The sequence below is a fragment of the Ascaphus truei genome, chromosome 4, assembly GCF_040206685.1.
Source record: "Ascaphus truei isolate aAscTru1 chromosome 4, aAscTru1.hap1, whole genome shotgun sequence".
Classification (NCBI taxonomy): Eukaryota; Metazoa; Chordata; class Amphibia; order Anura; family Ascaphidae; genus Ascaphus; species Ascaphus truei.
Genome location: NC_134486.1, coordinates 391,234,799 through 391,255,717, shown reverse-complemented (window position 1 = coordinate 391,255,717; position 20,919 = coordinate 391,234,799). Strand labels below are relative to the sequence as shown.

The 20,919-nt window shown below is 42.5% G+C and overlaps 1 protein-coding gene across 2 annotated transcripts in view; it reads left to right on the top strand.

The window, feature by feature from the left end:
• LOC142493878 (cytochrome P450 2K1-like) overlaps positions 1 to 20,919 on the top strand; it is a 102,053-nt gene that overhangs the window by 59,329 nt on the left and 21,805 nt on the right. For both annotated transcript variants that reach the window (XM_075598573.1, XM_075598572.1), the window contains 2 exons: positions 11,647 to 11,831; positions 13,974 to 14,115. In XM_075598573.1, the coding sequence (XP_075454688.1) occupies positions 11,647 to 11,831; positions 13,974 to 14,115 (327 nt within the window). The remainder of the gene's footprint in view (positions 1 to 11,646; positions 11,832 to 13,973; positions 14,116 to 20,919) is intronic.

Sequence of the window (20,919 nt, the reverse complement as noted above, 5' to 3'; positions counted from 1 at the left end):
GCAAGTGCGAGTTTGACAAGCATCGAGACACCCATAGTAAATACAGATAATACTAGAAAACTTCTAAAGACTAAACCAAGTGGGCGCAGAAAGGAAGGAGCAGATAAGATAATAGTACAGGCAGAAACAAAACTAAAATGCATGCTTTCTAATGCAAGAAGGCTTACAGATAAAATGGGGGAGCTTGAATTAGTAGCTGCAAGGGAGCAGTATGATATCATAGGCATTACTGAAACATGGTGGGATGATTCTCATGACTGGACAGTTAATTTAGAGGGTTATTCTCTTTTTCGGAAGGATCGAACAAATAGAAGGGGAGGTGGAGTATGTTTATATGTTAAACCGGATCTAAAACCTATTATAAGGGATGATATCTATGAAGGGAATGATGAAAATGTAGAGACTTTGTGGATAGAAATTAGCAGTGGAGGTAAAAGTATAAAGCAAATGTTTGTGGGAATATGATATAAACCACCAAATATCAGAGAGATTGAGGAAGCTAAAATACTTTTGCAAATGGAGAAGGCATCAACACTGGGTCATGTTTGCATAATGGGGGATTTTAATTATCCAGACTTAGACTGGGGCACTGAGATTAGCATTACAACAAAAGGAAACAAGTTTTTGGGGTGCTTAAAGACAATTATATGACTCAAATTATTGAGGAACCAACAAGGAGAGGGGCAGTACTGGATTTGGTCATATCAAACAAGAAGTAATAAAAAATATTCAGGTCCTGGAACATTTGGTTAACAGTGATCATAACATGGTCTCATTTGAAATAAATGATCAAAAAACAGATTACTTGAGTTCAACAAAGACCTTAAACTTTAGAAAGGCAGATTTTAATAAACTGAGGTCTACTCTACAAGTAATACACTGGGATGATGTTTTTGCAGGTAAAAATGTAGAAGATATATGGACAGTCTTTAAAACATTGCTAGAAAAGCACACTTATCTGTGTATACACTTGGGTAACAAGTATAAAAGAATTAAGTCAAAACCAATGTGGCTAAATAAACAGGTAGGGGAGGATATGTACAAGAAGAGGAAGGCGTTTAGATTATTTAAGTCAGAAGGGACGGAGACATCGTATCAGAATTATAAGGAATGTAATAAAAATTGCAAAAGGGCAATCAAACAAGCAAAGATGGATAATGAAAAAAGGATTGCAATAGAAAGTAAGGTAAACCCTAAAATGTTCTTTAAGTACCTTAATAACAAAAAAATGAGAAAAGAAAATATGGGACCATTTCAGTGTGAGATTTGTGAACAGATTATTGGAGATAAGGAAAAAGCAGAGGTTTTAAACAAACTCTTTGCCTCTGTGTTTACCAGGAAAGGATCAAGTTCAATAGTAGTGCCACAGGAGGAAGCTACAACCTCCATATTAATGAACAATTGGTTAACTGAGGACAAAATTCATAAGCGACTTGAAAAACTTTAAGTAAATAAGGCACCTGGCCCCGATGGCATACATCCAAGAGTTCTCAAGGAGTTAAGTTCAGTAATAGCCAAACCATTATATTTAATATTCAAGGACTCCATTTCCACAGGCTCAGTACCACAAGATTGTCATAAAACAGATGTGGTGCCTATATTTAAGATGGGAGCTAGATAACAACCGGTGGATTACAGACCTGTAAGTCTGACTTCAATAATGGGGAAACTTCTTGAAGGTTTAATACGGATAATTTTCAGGAATACCTAATAGAAAATAAAATTATTAGTAATAGTCAGCATGGAAATATGAAGGTTAGATCATGCCAAACTAGCCTTATTTGTTTCTTTGAGGGGGTAAGTTGGAATTTAGACCAGGGTAATGCAGTTGATGTGGTGTACTTAGATTTTGCAAAGGCATTTGATACGGTTTCACACAAGAGGTTGGTGTACAAAATAAAGCAAATTGGACTCAGTAATAATATATGCACCTGGATTGAAAACTGGTTAAAGGACAGACAACAGAAGGCTGTCATAAATGGAACTTTTTCAGGTGGGCTAAAGTCGTGAGTGGGGTACCTCAGGGATCAGTACTGGGACCCCTGCTTTTTAACTTGTATATTAATGACCTTGAGGTTGGCATCGAGAGCAAAATCTCCATCTTTGCTGATGATACTAAATTGTGTAAGGTAATAGAATCAGAACAGGATTTAATTTCTCTTCAGATGGACTTGGAAAGACTTGAAACGTGGGCAGGTAAATGGCAGATAAGGTTTAATACAGATAAATGTAAGGTTATGCATTTGGGATGCAAGAATAAAAAGGCGAATTACAAATTAAAAGGGGATAAATTAGGGGAATCCTTGATGGAGAAGGATTTAGGAGTGCTTGTAGACAGCAGGCTTAGCAATAGTGTCCAAAGTCATGCAGTAACTGCAAAGGCAAACAAGATCTTATCTTGCATCAAACGGGCAATGAATGGAAGGGAAGTAAACATTATTATGCCCCTTTACAAAGCACTAGTAAGACCACACCTTGAATATGGAGTACAATTTTGGGCACCAATCCTAAGAAAAGACATTATGGAACTAGAGAGAGTCCAGAGAAAAGCCACCAAATTAATAAAGGGGATGGACAATCTAACTTATGAGGAGAGGCTAGCTAAATTAGATTTATTTACATTAGAAAAGAGGCGTCTAAGAGGGGATATGATAACTATATACAAATATATTCGGGGACAATACAAGGAGCTTTCAAAATAACTTTTCATCCCACGGGCAGTACAAAGGACTCGGAGCCATCCCTTAAGGCTGGAGGAAAGGAGATTTCACCAGCAACAAAGGAAAGGGTTCTTTACAGCAAGGGCAGTTAAAATGTGGAATTCAGTACCCATGGAGACTGTGATGGCAGATACAATAGATTTGTTCAAAAAAAGGTTGGACATCTTTTAGATAGGAAAGGTATTCAGGGATATACCAAATAAGTATACATGGGAAATATGTTTATCCAGGGATTAATCCAATTGCCAATTCTTGGAGTCAGGAAGGAATTTATTTTTTGCCCTTATGAGACATCATTGGATGATATGACTCTGGGGGTTTTTGTTTGCCTACCTCTGGATCAATAAGTAAGTATAGATAAAGGATAAAGTATCTGTTGTCTAAATTTAGCATAGGTTGAACTTGATGGACGTACGTCTTTTTTCAACCTCATCTACTATGTAACTATGTAACTATATATGTAAGGACACTCATTTTAAGTACACTCGCGAGTAAAAACATATCACCCAATTGGCAAATGGCAGATCACGCATGCACCTGTCAGTATGTCTTGAACATCAATACCGGCTCCCTACCTGTTTGCAAGTGGGGAGACTATAGTGCCTGTTACAAATCCGCTATTTACATCCATTATGCACGCATATGATGATTGTAGTACTGTACATGCATAGATAAGTGGAAAAAAGGTAGTGTTTCACTTTAAGTATATTTTCGCTTTACATACATGCTCCGGTCCCATTGCGTACGTTAATGCAGAGTATGCCTGTAGAGTAATGGGCAGAATTACTATGATCCAGATATGAATTTGCCCATTTAAAATCAAACCAGCCAGCATAAAGTAAATAAAACTTGCACTTACCCTTGCCAGGATGAATACAATCCTCATCACCGTCCATGTCCTCCATTGGCAGCAACAGTTCAATAAAATATACAATCAATGGCCACTAACCCCTTAATCACCGTAGCGGTTAGTAACTGCTATAGTAATTAAGGGGTTAACCCACCCTCCCCTGCTATCCACAGGGGTGGCCCCTACCCACCCTCCCCGGGGCAACTACCCCCACCCTCCACCCTCTCTACCCATTGATTGGTACAGTGTTAAAGCATGCCCATATAATATGCCACTATAGCAATAAATGAGCACGCTAATAAAAACCAGGCACAAAATAAAACACATTACAAATGCCAAGAAACAAATTGATTGGAACAGTGGTACATCATGCCCATATAATATGGGCATGATTTACCACTATGACTGTCAATGGTCAACCAAAAATATAAACATTAACCAAAAATACTAAATTAAATCAAAACAATCACCAAAAGAAACACACCAAAAATGGAAAAAGTAAACACGAAAAAAATAGCATAAATAAATAAAAGTGAACACAAAAAAAATCCCAGAAATAAATAAAAGCAAACACCAAAAAAAATAATTATAAAGCTAAACACCACAAGTAAACAAGAATTACAAAAACAATCAACAAAGAAACACAAATTATACAAAGCAATCAACAAAAACACCTTAATTAAATAAAAACAAGCATTTGCAAAAAAATTCATTGCTTGTCACTGTATTTATCTATAGACCTAAAGGGACATAGGGAAGCTGTTGATGGTAGGCACAGTTCCCATTGGCAAGTTTGAATTTCCCATTCACCGGCTTGCTGAGCCCCTCATTACGCCCCTCCTCTGATGAGTGCAACAAGCCAAGCCTCACACTTGTGAGTGGTGGTTGCATTATGACCCGTGCTCTTGTTGGACGGCAGTCCCTGTTCGATGTTAGACATAGAACACTGAGGTCTATGTAAGGGGACTACCCAATCAGAGAACCAGACATTCTTGTGACTTGGTCCGGTGAAGTGTTGGCGGGCTTTTCAAAGGTGCTTTGCTCGCAATAGCAAAGCACCAGGCACCAGGGACTTTAACACAGCCAGGTCATTATTGACCAGTAATGCCCTGTTCTGAAGGGATTATAACTATTATAGGCTAAATGTACTGCTGCGGCCGAGTTTATTCGAGCATTTGCCCGTTCTCGGCCGCAGCAGTTACCTGGCGCGCACCGGAGGGTGCCGGGCGCGCGCCGAAGCAGCGGAGGAGAGGCCCGCCGATCGCGGCTTCCCCCTCTCCTCTCCGGGTCCGCCGGGTCCCCCGGAACCCCCTGCCGCCGTCCCCCACATCGCGGGACACCAGGGCTCCCTCGGGGAGCCCTGGACGCGCGTGCAGGGGGCGCAGGCACCCGATGACGCGTGACCGTGCATAGGCGACGCGCGGCACGCCGAGGGGAAGCCACTTGCAAGCCGGGAAATCTCCCGGCTTGCGGAACTGGCCACACTTCAATAAAGTGTGTCGCCAGTGTAGGCTTTTTTCATAAATAATTGACACTTTTGTATCTCTTTTATTAAAATAAAATGGTGAATACATTAAACCACCTCTATATACGCTTACACTGCAACTATCTACAGCTGCGCCAGCCTTTATTTTAAAGCGGCGTATACCGAGCCGCTCTGAAATCCTCGGCCAGCCGCTCTCTGTTTTCCAACCGTTTAGAAATGTACTCTTTTTTCGATCGGTTTTCTATCGTGCACTAAAAATTGCATTTTAGCTTTGTCTGCAATACCGTCTAGAAACTCAAGTAGGCGATCGCGAGCTGTTGTCTTAAAAGTCTAATAGCCTAATAACCTACAGCCGTACATTTCTGTATACTGTTCATACTGTATACAGTAGTATGTATACAGTAGTATAAGGCTACTTAGCCATACAGTACACATAAAAAATATGAGGATAATAATGTACTGTATACCGGATACTAAAGGGAAAAGAAGTACAGTGTTACAAAAATATAACGTCGCGTCTTCTTCCTAATATAAAATATTTTTATCCCGGATTATCCCACTCATGCGGATACTGTATGCGTGTCATCACATTTCTATATGTATTATTTATTAATTAATACTTTTGCTAGGCTTGCTCTTCTTTTCATACTGTTTTTATGTTATGCACATGTGTGTGTGTCTCATTGAAACCTTGTTGAAACGCATAGGCGTGTTATCACATTTCTGCGCATTAAATATTATGATGACCTGTTGAAAATATTTATTTGAACTATTAATCCAGCAATACAGCACTCTACCCCTCGCCCCCGCACACACACAAGGCTAAAGTACTTCTACTTCCTATCTACACTTCTCCCTGTCACGGTTGTGCTGCCCGCAGACCAGACCCGTCCCTAGACTGAGGTGGAAAGTATAATACCACGCACCCACAGCAGAGGGGCATGTATGGAGTGTGGTAGATTCGTTGCCAGGCCAGGAGTCTAGTAAAGAGACCAAAGGGACTTGCCGTGTCCGGAGGGCGAAGGATCGGGGTGATTGCAGTCGCCGGGGGACGAGGGTGCCAGAGGTCCGGGAGGTAGAGGAGCGAGCCGAGATCAAGGGACGGAGAGAGACTGCGTAGTGAGGAGTAAGCTGGGGTCCAGAGCCAGAGGGAGAGTCGAAAGCCAAGCCGGTTCAAACCTGAAGTACACGAAGAAACAAGAGCACACATGAACACTAGCCCAACTACAGTAGCAGAAGCTATGCAGAGCAATGACTCCCAGGGAGAACAGGGATAATATATGTGGAAGGACCAATCAGGGAAGGAGGCAGAGCGGGGGGGTGCTGTGGAGCGCCTTGCGATAGGTGCAGGCTGTGATCCTTGGCTGTGTTGAACGGTGAAGCATGAAAGCAGGGGCGGGTCTGCAGCTGTACATGGGGGGCATGGCTAGAAGCCCAGGAGGGTGAATAAATTACTGCCGGAGGCACGCGCCATGTAAGATCCTCCTGCGCGCGCCCCGACAAGATGGCGACCGCAAGATCCAACGCCAGGTGGGATCGCCAAGCCCCACGCCGAGGATACGCCAGTGGGGAGCGAGGGGCGGCAGCAACAATCTCCGAGGCAGGTAAGGAGGTATTGCGTGAGCCCTGCTTACTGACACTCCAACACCATAAATTTGTAATGGGCGGCTTTCTGGCTTTAATCTTTCCGAGCCTGTCACCACATTTCTGCGCATGCGTCTATTTCTCATTGGAACCTTGTTGATTATTTAGGCGAATGCGTGTATGACTTCTCATTCAATTTGAATTTCAAGTCCGAAAAAAAAAATTGGGGTTCTCGACATTTTCCTGCATAGCAATTATTGATATTCTGAGAATCAATCACTACAGTAGCTTTTTAATTCTACACTAGTCATGTACTGTATGTACTTTATGAGGTGGGTGGCCCCTTGGAGTTGCCCTCAAATTATTTTTTCATGGAAATCTTTTTGCTTTGCTCCTGCGCCTGTTGCTGCCAATACCTCTAAAGTCTTGCTCAATGCAGAGAAAGTCCATAACGTCTTGGCCCATGGGACCAGAGCTCTTCAGGTGGCCCATGGGGACTGCGTGTGTAGGCAGTGTTTTCCACTGTATGCACCGCAGACACCTCCGGCATTGGCGCTCCACCAATTCCCGCATCTTGGGCCAGAAGAACCGATATCTTATAAGTCCAAACGTTTTGTCCACTCCCAGGTGTCCGTGATCATCGTGTAGGGACCATAGGACCTGGTACTGCAATCTATTGGGTAGGACAAGTTGTCTCTTATCAGGGTGGTTGTGATATGGGCTAACTCGATAGAGGAGGCCATGGTCTATGTGGAACTTGTCCCATTCCCACATGAGAATAATGACCGTGTCGGTGGGAGGGGTTATTTTCTTGGATGGCCCGGTGTATGGCTTTAGCCACCAGGTCTCACATCTGGTGCGCCACTATCTCTTTCCAGCTAATTACAGAGTCTTGGGTTATGGACATGCCTTCTGGATGGCAGTATGGTGCAGGAAGTGCCTTCGACTGACATCCCAATGAGTCCCCAACTCTGAGTTTGGAGATTGCGACTTTGTCCTCCACTATCGCTGCTGTGGAGAACATTGCCCGAATCCCAGGGCCAGGAATCTCTTCACATTCGCCATCGTCCAATGCAGAACTCAATCCGGGCCTTCGGGTCAGAGTGTCGGCTCCGACATTCAGGGGCCTTGGCATGTATTTCAGGGTGAACTGAATATTAGACAGAGCCGCCAACCACCTGTGGCCAGTGACATCTAACCTAGCGGAGGTTAGGATATAGGTCATTGGGTTGTTGTTGGTCCATACTTCAAAGAAGACCCCGTAGATCAAGTAATTTATCTACCACAGCCCACTTGAGCGCTAGGAATTCCAGTTTATAAACTGGGTAGTTCTGTTCACTCACCATTAGGCTGTGACTCACATACGCTACCGGCCGAGGCCCACAGGGTATTTCTGATGTAATACCGCTCCCAGCCCGTTGAAGCTGGCATCCACGTACAGGATATATGGCTGCTCCAGATCGGCATAGGCCAAGACAGGAGCTTCGGTGAGGGTTTTCTTAACTCAATGAATGCCTTCTCAAATGCGGAAATGCACTTGTCCCTGAACGGCGTTCGCGGGGAAGCGGTTTTGTGTTGCAGATCTTCCGGGTAGATCCTCAATGGGTTGTTGTGGACTTTGGCCTTGCTGGAGTTCCCCTATATGAATCTTTGGTAGTATCCGCAAAACCCCAGGAATGATCAGAGCTCCATCACATTCTCTGGTCTGGGCCAGTTCACTACTGCTTCTACCCTACCTGGGTTGGTAGCCACCCCTTCTATGGACACAATGTGGCCCATATAGGTGACTGAGATGTGACAGAAGCAGCATTTGTCCAGGGACAACTTCAGGCCTTCCTTTTCTAATCTATCCAAGACCTTCAGCAGGCGTTCTTCGTGTTCTTCTATTGTCCTTCCGAACATGATGATATCTTCCAGATATCCCAGACATTCCCGAGGGTTCATGTACTCGATGGTCCTTTCCATTAGTCTCTAGAAAGTTGCGGGTGTGCCACAAATGTCTTGGGACATTCGGGTGAACTGGTAAAACCCAACAGGGCAGACAAACGCTGTCTTCTCCTGTTTCTCAGAGCTCAAGGGGACCTGAAAGTACCCAGACCACAGGTCCAGCACACTGAACCACTGACTGATGGATAAGGTGCTGAGAATCTCTTCAATCCACAGCAGGGTATATTGATCCGGGACCATGCGGCGATTCAGGGTACGATAGTCCACACATATGTGTATGGATCCGTTCTTCTTCTTCACCACCACAATAGGGGAGGCATAAGGGCTATGGGACTCATTCACGATGTCAGCAGTCTCCATCACTTTCAGGACATTCCTCACATCATCCACATCCCTGGGAACTATGCATCTGGAACACTCAGAATGGGGTAGCATAGTTCAGTCAAATCGTGTGTTGAGCACTCTTGCTGCAGCCTGCATCCATTTCGCAAGTGGAGAACACCTCTTGTCACTCAGCCAACTTGTCGCTCAGTTGCTTCTTCCACTCCAACGGCAAGGACGATTCCCCGAAGTCGAATTGCAATCCGGAAGGGGCTTCCCACACGGTAATCACATTTACCTGAGCTAGGAATTCTACTGGCTATATTCGGGCCAGTGCTTGACTGACGTTAAACTGTATAGGATGAAGCGAGATGTTCTGTATGGATACTGTGGAAGGACGAGGAAACGAGGACTTCCACTCCTTCATTTCTGGCACCAGTCCTCTTTGGGCGTGGTTTCTAGTGAAAAATACCAGTCTGTTTCATCACGGCCCAGGTAGTTAGGTACAGCGGCCATGTGTCTCACTCCCGCTGGTGGAATCTCTGTCAACCCCTTCTCAAGGTTGAAGAATTGTCCAAACTCTTATTGGGCAGAGCTTTGGTAGCACTCTTCCTTGAGACCGGATGAATCTGCAGGGACGATAGGGTAATTCTCCGGCTTCTTGAAGGTAGGCCCGGATCAGGGATTGCACTACATCAGTGTTGGTCCCTAATATGTTGGGGGAATTTGGATGCTCCCAGGGTTCAGGACATACCAATGCTTCCACTTCCAACGGGTGAATTTTGTTGGTGTTAAGCTGTGGTATATCCAGCTGTACTTGAAACACTCCATCAATGGGGTTGTCTTCACTACTAAGGCCCCATAACCTAATTTTCTCTGCCGACTGCATAAGCAGATGCCGGAGTTGCAGATCATAAAAGGGCCGATAGATAATGGTCACTTGAGATTCAGTGTCCAGCAAAACGGAGGCGTATATTCCCTCCACTAGTACTATGGCCGCAGGTCCTACTCGATGTTAGGCATCCGGTTGGCACTAGGCACAGGGGCGTTATCCGAGGATGTGGACAGCTGCTCCTCCAGGTGAACGGTGAAGGCCATGGCTCCGGGGGTGGAATTTCATACAGTCCCTCATAAAGCAGCGGTTACCTCGAGTTGCACTGGAGCCAGGATTAGAGCCCGAGCTCTGAAGCGCCTGGGGTGTCGGCCCTGGAGGTTCCTGGGCGATGTTTTCCTCAGGCTTCTCCTTCGCACTAGGCTTCTTGGATGGGGTTATCTTACTCTCTCCCTTGTTAGACTCTTGGGATGTCTTGGGAGTGTGGAATAGCAATTGAACCTCCTGCTTCTTTATTTGACCCAGCAATTCTGTGAAGCTTGGGGGTTTCTCCGCCAGAGAGGCGCATCGCATCATAAGAGGTATAGGATGAGAGGGCGGTGATCCTTTCATAAGCTGCTTGAATCGGTACTCATTCACGACTGTTGCAGAAATAACTTTCTTTGAGAGTAAATTCCACAATGATAGCTTTAGGCATCGGACAAACGTGGACAGCTCTTCTTCCACCTTCTGTCGGAGAGCACGAAACTGAGCCAAGTCTCAGCTTCATCCTCCTTTATGACATAGGCCTGGCTGAGGAGTTCTACAAACTCTTGGGCGGTGGCTTTCCCCTCTAGCTCGCGGTGCATTCTCACGATGTTTGCTACTGGGAACTGCAGGTATTCGACTATCCGTTACCTCTTCACAGCTTCCGAACAAGACCGTTCCTTAAGCACTTGCAGGGTATGGTCCCTCCATATTGTGTGTATATAATAGATGATATATATTTAATAGATCAACTGTTTATATTTCATAAACTCTCCCTTTAAGTCTTTTATTAATTTTATATCATTATACATTTTAGCCTTTTACTGTTCAGTGTCAATTAAAGCAATTGCAATGTTTGTATGTCTATGCACCTTTTAGGATGTAATTAATAATTGTGTATATCTATGATTGAAAGTAACAACAGGTGTTCTTAGACATATAGACAGACTCAAAGGACAATGCTGAATGTATGCCTCTGAGGAAGATGCTTACCAGCGTCGAAACTCGTAGGGCATCTCTGATTAGTGGTTTCAACAATGATTTCATTTGAGGTGCTGCGCTAAGTTTCCCTCCCCCCCCCCCCCCATCACGGACAATTCTGGTATTTCGCTGCTCAGCTATTTGCCGCCTGTTGAGCACCGAGTGCGTCCCTCCTGAAGGTGCAATTGGAGTCTCTTCTCCTTCTCCCCTGGGACACTGCTCCATCGTGATTGAGCCGAGAGGAGGCCATCCAGACCGAAGGTTGCAGCAGGGAACTGACTCATCTTGCTTCCAGTGTGAACCGGCAGTTACAGCTAAGCAGAAACCCTTACCTGTCATAGTTTTTTCTACAATTTGATTTTAACACATTTGATTGTGAGTGAACATTTTTACGGTTTCTTCAAACTAATATATGTTTTAAAAAGGTAATAAACTATGGGGCAAGCACTTTTGCTTTTTGTTTTTTTAGATCATTTGGCACTTGGTTTATTCCGCAGAAGCTGTTTAAACCCCAGGAATTATTTGAGCCATCTACCCTACTGTATATCCTTTTTTTCAATTTACCTAGACTTGTTGTGTTGATCAATATCCTCGAATAGGAATTCAATTGGATATATAGATTTTTAGTGCTGATTAATTGCTTTTTTAAATATATATATAATTTTTTTCTTATGTGCAGAAAAGGTACAGAAAGAGATCACGAGAGTGATAGGATCAGCACAACCTAACTATAATCACCGTACAGAAATGCCTTTCACAAATGCAGTTATTCACGAAACCCAAAGATTTGCTGACATCTTGCCAATGAGCTTGCCACATGAAACTACTAAAGATGTCAACTTTAAAGGATATCTTATTCCAAAAGTAAGTCTATTATTTGCATTCCAAGATAAAGCTAACATTTTGTGTTTAGAGAATGCTTCCCTATTGCAGCAAAGCTTACTGCTTGCATCTGATTACCTGACAATAATTGTGTTATTATTGCTCAACCCTGCTGCTGGCTTTAGCTGAAACCAACATCCACTCCGTGTTCTCAGGCACTTACAGGTTGCATACTCTGTTGTAGGAATGAAGACAAAGGGATCAAGAGCAAATACCGTTTAAAATGAACCAAGTGAACACACTGGTGAAAAAGTGAATATTAAATTAATACAATATTCTGAATTGGTGCCACTCCTGTAGAGGACTCAATCCAAGTCCAGGTACGAATCACAAAAACAAAGGGTCAGGAATGCACTCACACCCAGGTATATAAAAAGGCGTCAACCTTGGATTACACAAGGTGGTTACTCTTGACAACCGCACAGCCCTTACTGCTCATGAAATATGTGAGTGAGCAGACTATTTTCTATTTTTGAATGTCACCTATCAAAAATTTATTGCACAGTGTGTGTGTGTGTGTGTGTGTGTGTGTGTGTGTGTGTGTGTGTGTGTGTGTGTGTGTGTGTGTGTGTGTGTGTGTGTGTGTGTGTGCGTGTGTAACAGGTGTTCCCCCACCCTAAGGGAGATTCTCTGTTGTTACCTGGTGTTGGTGCTATCTGTTGTTTACAGGAAGGCCCTGAGCATCCGCCGGTGTTGTTTGGGGATAAGCAGGAGAAGCTTTCAGTGCTGTGTGGCTCATTCCACAGGGCCTATAATAGATAGCAGCAGTCCCCTGTGGAAAACACTTTTCACTCCCCCTTAAGAACTGCAGCCCCAGGCGGGAGTATAATAAACAGCATCTGGGTCTTTATTCATCAATTACAGCATACACAGCATATTGTACGTCAGCCTACATATTCTTTCTTGGGTCCCTGGACTCAACCACATGGGCTTGAGGCCCCAAAGGTCTATCCCTGACTCCCAAATCTCCTGGGGGAATATGGGTAGCTGTTCCCACTCGCCGAGGGGGGGAAGGAAGGTGACCAGAGCCCTGGCTAAACTCTTCCACACTCCGCATAAATGTGGATCTGCAGCCCCTTTTGTAACCAAGGGAGGGTCCTAGGTCTGAGCCCTTGATAGGGCAGTACCCAGGCCTTAGGCCCACCCTTCTGTCACTCAAGGGAGTTGTTTACTGCTGCAGCAGCAAGGGCATAGATTTAACCGTAACACTGCCTGCACTGGTACCAGGGCTTATATGTTAGATCGAGGATTAGTAGCCTAGGGGTTACATAGCTACATGTGTTTTTCTCATTTTTATATACCAGGATGTGAGTGCGCTCCTGACCCTTTGTTGTTGTGATACTCTGTTGTAGGTCTAAGAAATCAACATTTGATATACAACTGATATGTACCGGTACACTTTGTGCCAGCATTTTATTATGCTGTTAAGTATATTTTTATTTTTATAGTGACACCATTGCACTCTGTGCAGTGTTTTATAAGATATAATACAGGGGAACAAATACAAATAAGGATAAGTGCATCACATTTAAAAGCAAGGAGTCTCTAACCCAAATGAGCTTATAAACTGTATGATGGAAGGCAGAAGCACTGCATGGAAGTGCAACATTTGTAATGCATGGTTAAAAATATGCAGTGAGTCATGTGCTGTAGTCCCATTAGAGAACTTTGGAAATGCTTCAATGTTGAATATTGCTTTAAATGTGTGTTTTTATGGTCTCTCCATCTTCAAATTGTAGTTGATATTGTTTGATTAATATACTTTATCTCAGATGCATGTGCTTAGCGAGCCTTCTGGTATTTGGGACATAAAGCATGGTTTACAGGATATTATTATTTATTAAATAACATCTTTCCAAATAAAAGAAACTCATCAATATCTGGGATTTCTATGAACAATGTGATTTTTTTGTTGATTCTAAAAAATATTTTACTAAATTATTAAATATGATGTTAATACAGTATGTTTAAAAGCATTTTAAAACACATGGATATTCTTTTCAGTGAAAACTATCTTCTATGCAGACTAAGTGAAGGAGAGATTCTTCTTTTTTTAACCATTTATATTATGTAAACTAATCTACATTAAATTGATATTCATGTATTTTTTGTTTTCCTTTCCAGGGGACATATATTATCCCATTGCTCTCATCTGTCCTGCATGACAAGACACAATTTGAAGATCCAGAACAATTCAATCCAAATCATTTCCTCGATTCAGAGGGCAATTTTATAAAGAAAGCAGCTTTTATGCCCTTTTCTGCAGGTACCTGAGCTTAGCGTGTGAAATAGAATAGTCCTTTATTTTGAAAGAAAATGTACAGTTTACCATGGACTGTACCGTATATTGTGGCAAGCTCCTAAAGTAGACTTTTTGGTGTAAAGATTTTGATTACTTCTGACACGCAAATTAAAATTATATTCCATTTGCTACATTACATTTTCTGTGGCATCTGCTTTAATGCATTCTGTTGTGTCAGTATATGATATGAAGAATAGAGGTCTTCTCACACACTTACACCAATATTCGATAGGCTGTGAAGTCATTATCGTCGTGTTAGGGAAGTGTAAGTTCCAATTCACTTACAATACATGGACTTGTACTTCAACACTAAAACAATAAGACTTCACAGCACACTATATTGTCCTAATAATGTATTGCTCTAAAAATGCCCAAATGGTTTCCATTTTCCTAATCCTCACACTAGGAAACGTGTCGCCAAAACAAATAAGAAATGCATTTCCCTTACAGAATATCAACCTGCTGTATACTAAGCCAGGAGTTACGTTATGTGCTTGTTATGATAATACATACAGTATACCTATCTGCACCTGTTTCCCTCATTTGTATTTATTTATAAAATGTTTTACCAGGAAGTAAGACATTGAGTGCTACCTCTCGTTTTACAGTATGTCCTGAGTATAGAGTTATGATGACAAATAATGGTTACAAATATGCACAGTAGTTACATTAAGTCAACAGTGTTATACATTATATACAAGACATTGCATGCACAGTTAAAGATAATACATGTTATAGGCGTATCTAACAGTTATTTATTTATTTATAAAATATTTTACCAGGAAGTAATAAATTGAGAGTTACCTCTCGTTTTCAAGTATGTCCTGGGCACAGAGTAAGACACATAATACATGGTTACAAATACAGTTACATAAATGAACAGGGTATACATTATATACAAGACATTGCGTGCACAGTTAAAGAAAATATATATTATGGGCGTATGAAACAGTTACAGACCAGATTAAAATGTGAGACAGCCTTAGATTTGAAAGAACTTAAACTGGTGGTGGATGTGAGAGTCTCTGGTAGGTTGTTCCAGTTTTGGGGTGCACGGTAGGAGAAGGAGGAACGGCCAGATACTTTGTTGAGCCTTGGGACCATGAACAGTCTTTTGGAGTCTGATCTCAGGTGATAAGTGCTGCATGTGGTAGGGGTGAGGAGCTTGTTCAGATAGCTGGGTAGCTTGCCCATGAAGAATTTAAAGGCAAGACAGGAAAGGTGAGCTTTGCGCCTAGACTCTAGTGATGACCAATCTAGTTCTTTGAGCATTTGAGTGTGTTGTAGTTGCATTGGAGAACAAAACGACAAATTGAATTGTAGAGGGTGTCAAGTTTGCTACGGTGGGTTTGAGGTGCCGAGCCATATACTCTGTCTCCATAGTCAATAATTGGCATTAATTACAGTTACAGATCATTTTAAAAGTCAGACCGATTTGGTTTTGAAAGAATTTAGACTGATGGTGGTTTTGATAGTCTTGGAAAGATTGTTCCAGTTGTGGGGTGCACGGTAAGAGGAGTGGCTTTGTTGAACCTTTGACCATGATCAGTCTTTTGGAGTCAGACCTCAGATGATAAGTGCTGCATGTGGTAGGGGTGAGGAGCTTGTTCAGATAGGCGAGTAGCTTGCCCAGAAAGTATTTGAAGGCAAGACAGGAGAGATGAACTTTGCGCCTAGACTCAAGTAACAACCAATCTAGTTTTTTGTGCATTTCACAGTGCTGTGTGTTGTAGTTGCTTTGGAGGACAAAGCGGCATATTGAATTGTGAGGATATCAAGTTTGCTAAGGTGAGTTTGGGGTTCTGTGCTACATACTATGTCGCTATAGTCTATAATTAGCATTAGCATCTGCTGTGCGATGTGCTTTCTGACCAGCAGACTTAGGGAAGATTTGTTCCTATAAAGTACACCTACTGTAGTTTGGCATAGGTTTTGGATGTCAGGGTATCAATGTACACCCGAAATGTTAAGTGGTAGTCAAGCCATATGCCCTGATATTTAACTAGTAATAAGTCTAGGTTGTATTATAGTTGGCATACAGAACACCTACAAGCTCATATTGAACCCCCAAAATAACCACAACATATATATAAGCATATAAGTTTCACAGAGGAGTGCTACTGAGCATGGCAATATATATATTTAAAACCAAAGACATAACATAAAACACAGACAAAGCTCAGTGCACATCCAGTAAAACTTATACACGGTACAGTGCCTAAATATACATGTATAGATAACTAATAAATAAAATGGTCTTTTAGTTTAACATTGTGGTAAAATTGTTGTAAGCCCCTGAGCCAACTGCACGGCAGACCACGTTTCAATGGTCCCTAACACTAATATAGATTCTTAATAACCTGTGCATTGCCAGGAAGAATGATTTATAATAAATCTGTCAAAATTAGTTGCAAAGTTCTAAGTCTGATTGAAGCTTTTAATAACCTGTACATTACCAGGAAAAGCACTCTTTAATAGATTTGTCACAATCACACTGTATGCAAGCAAGTTCCCTGAGAGTGGGAGATGCCATGGAGTGAGCTTTTAACCATTTAAATGTGGGAGGGAGTGAGCTTCAATTAGGTAGGAGGTTGCCACCCTCCAATCAGCTAAGACTAGCTGAACAAGAATTATAAAACATACAGAACACCTACAAGCTCATATTGAACCCCCAAAATAACCACAACATATATATAAGCATATAAGTTTCACTGAGAAGAACAGAGCAGGGACATATAGCAGGTGATATCCAAGGAGTTGGAGCTAGAACCTGAGATAGACATATGCTGTTGGGATCTATCTGATAGGTATGAGTGTAACCAGTTTAAGAAATGTTCCCCTATTCCAGAGCACTGAAGTTTGTTTAGCAAGATAGCATTTATTTATTTATTTATTTATAAAATATTTTACCAGGAAGTAATACATTGAGAGTTACCTCTCATTTTCAAGTATGTCCTGGGCACAGAGTAAAACAAATAATACATGGTTACAAGTACAGTTACATAAATGAACAGGGTATACATTATATACAAGACATTGCGTGCACAGTTAAAGAAAATATATATTATGACTGTATGAAACAGTTACAGACCAGGTTAAAATGTGAGACAGCCTTAGATTTGAAAGAATTTAGACTGGTGGTGGATGTGAGAGTCTCTGGTAGGTTGTTCCAGTTTTGGGGTGCACGGTAGGAGAAGGAGGAACGTCCGGATACTTTGTTGAGCCTTGGGACCATGAACAGTCTTTTGGAGTCTGATCTCAGGTGATAAGTGCTGCAAGTGGTAGGGGTGAGGAGCTTGTTCAGGTAGCTGGGTAGCTTGCCCATGAAGAATTTAAAGGAAGACAGGAAAGGTGAACTTTGCGCCTAGACTCTAGTGTTGACCAATCTAGTTCTTTGAGCATTTCGCAGTGATGTGTGTTGTAGTTGCATTGGAGAACAAAACAACAAATTGAATTGTAGAGGGTGTCAAGTTTGCTAAGGTGGGTTTGAGGTGCCGAGCCATATACTATGTCTCCATAGTCAATAATTGGCATTAGCATCTGCTGTGCGATACGCTTTCTGACCAGGAGACTTAGGGAGGATTTGTTCCTGTAAAGTACCCCTAGTTTGGCATAGGTCTTGGTTGTCAGGGTATCAATGTGCATCCCGAATGTTAAGTGGGAGTCAAACCATAAGCCCAGGTATTTAAAACTAGTGACAGGTGTTAGGGTGGTGTTCGCGTTTGTTCTAATCAGGAACTCAGTCACTGGAAGCTTTACAAATTTAGTCTTGGTACCAAATACCATTGTTAGAGTCTTGTCAGTGTTTAAAAACAGTTTGTTTTGAGAAATCCAGTTTTCGAGTCTCAAAAAGTCAGACTGAAGTATGTGTTGAAGGTCAGAGAGGCTATGGCTGTGTGCATATAGGATTGTGTCATCTGCATACATGTGTATTGAGGCTTCCTTACAAGCTGTGGGAAGATCATTAATGAACACTGAGAAGAGTAGGGGCCCCAGAACAGAGCCTTGCGGGACACCACAGGTGATATCCAGGGGGTTGGAGTTAGAGCCTGAGATGGACACATGTTGGGATCTTCCTGATAGGTAGGACTGAAACCAGTTTAAAGCATGTTTCCATATTCCAGAGCTCTGGAGTTTGTTAAGCAGGATAGCATGATCCACTGTGTCAAAAGCCTTTGCAAAATCTAGGAATACTGCACCAGTGAGTTGTCCCCGTTCCATTCCACACTGGATTTCATTGCAAACTTTAAGCAGGGTAGTTACGGTGGAGTGTTTGGGACGAAAGCCAGATTAGAATTGGCTAGGGAAATTTGTTTTGGTATAGAAATCGCTTAGTTGGGAGTGGACACATTTTTCCATGACTTTGGATAGAATTGGGAGAAGTGAGATTGGCCTGTAGTTTGAGACAGTGTTTTTGTCCCCACTTTTGAAGATTGGGACAACTCTGGCAGTTTTCCAGGTCTTAGGGATATGGCCTGCAGACAGGATAGAGTTGACTATGGAAGCAATTGGTTTGGCAATGGCTTGGGCACCAAGTCGTAGGAACCTAGATTGTAGTAAGTCAGGTCCACATTGGCTGCTTAGTTTTAGTTTGAGGAGCGCTTGTATAATCTCCTCTTCAGATACTGGGCCAAATTGAAAATTGTGGCCAGTGTTGGGAGGGGGTGGGATTATAGGGGTACTCCTAGGATGAGATTCAGGTTTGTGGTTTGGGCTGCGTTTCGCTAATAAGTTAGTGGCACACCCCACAAAGTAATCATTGAATGCATTTGCAATGTCAGTGGGGTTTGTCAGAGTAATATCCCCCTTGGTGATATTACTTGGCTGTTGATGGTTAGGAGGCTGGAATATATTGTTGATAACCTTCCAGAAGTTAGCTGGTTTTGATGTATTTTGATGGAGATTGTCAGAGTAATATTGTGCTTTTGCATGCCTTGTTTGCCTTGTGCACATGTTCCTCATGCATCTGTAGTGATTGAGATCCTTGGTAGTGCCAGTTACTTTGTAGCTTTTCCACAAGGCATCCCTGAACTGGTAGAGAGCTATAAGGTCAGGTGTAACCCATGGAAGGTGGGCCCCCCGTACCCTTATTTTGCGTAGTGGAGCATGGGTATCGCAGAGTTTTAAGAACTCAGATTGGAAATAGTCAAGCGCAGAATCAGGGTCGGGAATTAAATCGATTCTGTGCCATGGGCAGTTGGTAAGGTTATCCAGAAACTTTTGTGGGTTAAAGTTTATAAATGTTCTAGTGAGGAGAACTTTAGGGCTTGAATGGGGCGGTTTAATTTTCCTTACACAGTACACTATTGCATGGTCACTGACAATATCAAGAAGGATGCCAGAGGATTGGATTCTGCTGGGGTTTGAGGAGAGAATCCAGTCTAGCAAGGAATGGTTATGCGATTTCAGGTTTATCCGTGTGGGTTGGGAAATGAGTTGCGATAGGTTAAGTGACTTGAGTTGTATCTGGATTTTGTGTTTTTTTAGGGTCAAGCCAATTGAAGTTGAAATCCCCAAGAACTAGCAGCTCACTCTTCTCATTCAGAGAGGAAATGGAGCCAAGAAATTGGGTGATATCAGTCAGGGATTGTAGAGGGGCTTGAGGGGGGCGGTAGATGCCAGCAAGCAAGATTTGCTTAGAAAAGGGGAGGCAGATTTTGGCAACTAGAATTTCAAAAGAGGGTGGGTTTGGTGGGCAATTTAGCAGTGTAAATTGTAATGTGTCTGCAATATAAAGTAACACCCCTCCTCCTCTCTTTGACCTATCTCTCCTAAAAATGGAGTATCCCTGAATGGCGATATTTGCATCAGGGGTTTTAGGGGATAGCCATGTTTCTGTAAGAATGATGGCTTTGGGTTTATGCATAAGGCACCATGCCCTTAGTTCGTCCAGTTTGGGCAGCAGGCTCCGGATGTTTATATGGGCGACAGATAGCCCTTTTTGGAATTTAAAGGTGGAATTCTCAGGGGCATGGGACAGAGCTGAAATGGGAGGACCTGGGTTAGGTTCAATATCACCTGCTAAAGAGAGTAATAGTATGAGTAGAAATTTGGATATTTGTTTGCAAGTTGTAGATTTGTGATGTTTGCCATTTGAGTGAGAGGTGGTTGGTGTGCTGGTTTTTAGAGTTCTCCACCAACATTAAGTAGATCGTGCAATGCTTTTGAGTAGTCCAGGGTGTATGGTGATGTTTGGTGTGGGCCAGGATGGAGGAGTTTGTAGTGGATAGAGGGAGTAACATCTCCATGAGGCCAGGAGAAAGAAAAAAGTTAATATACAGAGCAGGTTCAAGATGCTAGAGGTAGGCAGTGCTGCAATGAGCTGTTGTGAGCAGAGTCAGTGTGTGCAGACTAAACAGCAGGTGTGTGCCTGTTCCTTGTCAAATGTTTAGCTGTATTGCAATGCTAGAGTCAGTTCAGGGTTTCAGTGTATTGTGCTGTCAGTTTTGGGAGAGACTGCAGTGAATAAGTTGTAAAGGGGTGGGGGGTTGAAATAGGCAGGTTAGCAAGCATGGGATCATAGTGTGATCTGAATAGCTTACCGTTTGTTGTCTTGAGTAAAAGAGTTTGCAGAAAGGATGCAGTCCCCAGTCACCTCTAGTCAAACTATAGTCTAACTATATTTATCACTTAAAATTATCACTTTAAATGCATCACTCTTAAGATGCCACTGCATGATCAACAGTATCAAAATCCTTTGCAAAATCTAGGAATATTGCACTAGTAAGTTGTCCCAGTTCCATTCCACACTGGATCTCATTGCAAACT